The sequence below is a fragment of the Cervus canadensis genome, chromosome 11 (genome assembly GCF_019320065.1).
Source record: "Cervus canadensis isolate Bull #8, Minnesota chromosome 11, ASM1932006v1, whole genome shotgun sequence".
In the NCBI taxonomy this organism is placed as follows: domain Eukaryota; kingdom Metazoa; phylum Chordata; class Mammalia; order Artiodactyla; family Cervidae; genus Cervus; species Cervus canadensis.
This window is the reverse complement of record NC_057396.1, coordinates 72,841,988-72,843,655: the sequence shown is the minus strand read 5'-3', so window position 1 is coordinate 72,843,655 and position 1,668 is coordinate 72,841,988. Positions and strand designations below refer to the sequence as shown.

Genomic DNA, 1,668 nt, shown 5'->3' with positions numbered 1-1,668 from the left:
CAAGCAAATGAACAAATAAACACATTATGATTCTTAAGTACTCAAGAAGTGTAATGACTTGTATTCTTAGTTGGATAGGTATCTTTAAAATATAAGGTTGAATACTCCAACCTTGTCTTCAAGTGTTACTTTCATATTATGTTTGACATGCAATGAGCTTTCAGTAAAGAACTGATTGCTGAGATAAAGCAGTGAAGGTTCCAACTAGTCACATACCTCATAGATGACATCCAAATTTAGAGTCAGACTTTCTCAAAACTCCTATCCCACACTTAACCTTTTGAAATCAAATAGTGAGGAAATTTGTATGGGCTATTTTCTCATAATAAAATGTACTGAAATGAATTATATCTGGTTTACAGATAATACTTTGTCTCAAAAAGAGTGAAAACATGGATCTGTCATTGTCTCAGTCATTTCTGGAGCATTTTTACAAGAAGAATAAAGAAGAATGGATGGGGAAAATTGCACTCCTTCTCTTGGGAATTAGTAGTGGCCCTGTAATCAAAGTGACTCTATTTACCACGTTTCTGGTTGTTTATCTCATTATTCTTGTTGCAAATCTCAGTGTGATTGTTTTAGTTAGAACAGACCCCGAGCTGCACACACCCATGTACTTTTTCCTCAGCCACCTCTCCTTCAGTGACCTCTGCTATTCCACAGCCATTGGACCCAGGATGCTGGCAGGCTTCCTCATCAAGAACAAATCAATCTCCTTCTATGGCTGTACTCTGCAATGCCTGATCTTCTGTACCTTGGCAGGTTCTGAGTGGCTACTGTTGGCAGTCATGGCCTGTGATCGGTACATGGCTATTAGCAACCCCTTCCTTTATACAGTCAAGATGTCTGGCAAGGTGTGCTCACTGCTGATGGCTGGGGTTTACATGGTGGAAATCATAGATGCTTTGATAAATAGAATATTAACCTTCCACTTATGCTTCTGTGGGTCAAATGAAATTAACCATTTCTTCTGTGACGTCCCTCCTCTCCTCTTGCTATCTTGCTCAGATACACCGGTCAGTGAGTTAGTCATATTTCTCACTTTGGGATTCATTGAACTGATTACACTTTCAGGTCTCTTTGTGTCTTACTGTTACATCATCCTAGCAGTGATAAAGATCCACTCTGCTGAAGGGAGGTTCAAGGCTTTCTCCACCTGCACCTCCCACCTAACTGCTGTGGCAATTTTCCAGGGAACCCTGCTCTTCATGTATTTCAGGTCAAATACTTCCTACTCTCTAGACAAAGACAAAATGACCTCCTTGTTTTATACCCTTGTGATTCCCATGTGAAATCCTCTGATTTATAGCCTACGTATCAAAGATGTGAAAGAGGCTCTGATGAAATGTAAAAATAAAAAAATGGTTCCATTGAAAATTTGCCCGTATACACAATAATTTATGAAAATCAAAATTGGTTTGACTAATGTTGTGTGATTCCGTTTGTATTTATCCTATCTTCCAATCCTAGCAATATGTATGATTTCCTAAATGCCACAAGTTTCATTTTATATCTTAAACTTCTGTTTAATACTCCTTATTTGTGGAACATTCTCAGACTCTTCATTTGTCAAATTTGTGTTTCTTCAGTACTTACATGTGTTAATTTTTTTTTATTAATTTTCTGAAAATTAGTGTTTTCTAAGTTGCTGTTGCACTGTATGTGGGC

General features: G+C 37.7%; 1 protein-coding gene across 1 annotated transcript; it reads left to right on the top strand.

The window, feature by feature from the left end:
* Positions 1-455: 455 nt before the first annotated feature.
* LOC122450566 (olfactory receptor-like protein OLF2) lies at positions 456-1,292 on the top strand. Its single transcript, XM_043482924.1, has one exon. The coding sequence runs from the start codon at positions 456-458 to the stop codon at positions 1,290-1,292; it is 837 nt and encodes a 278-aa protein (XP_043338859.1).
* Positions 1,293-1,668: the final 376 nt, after the last annotated feature.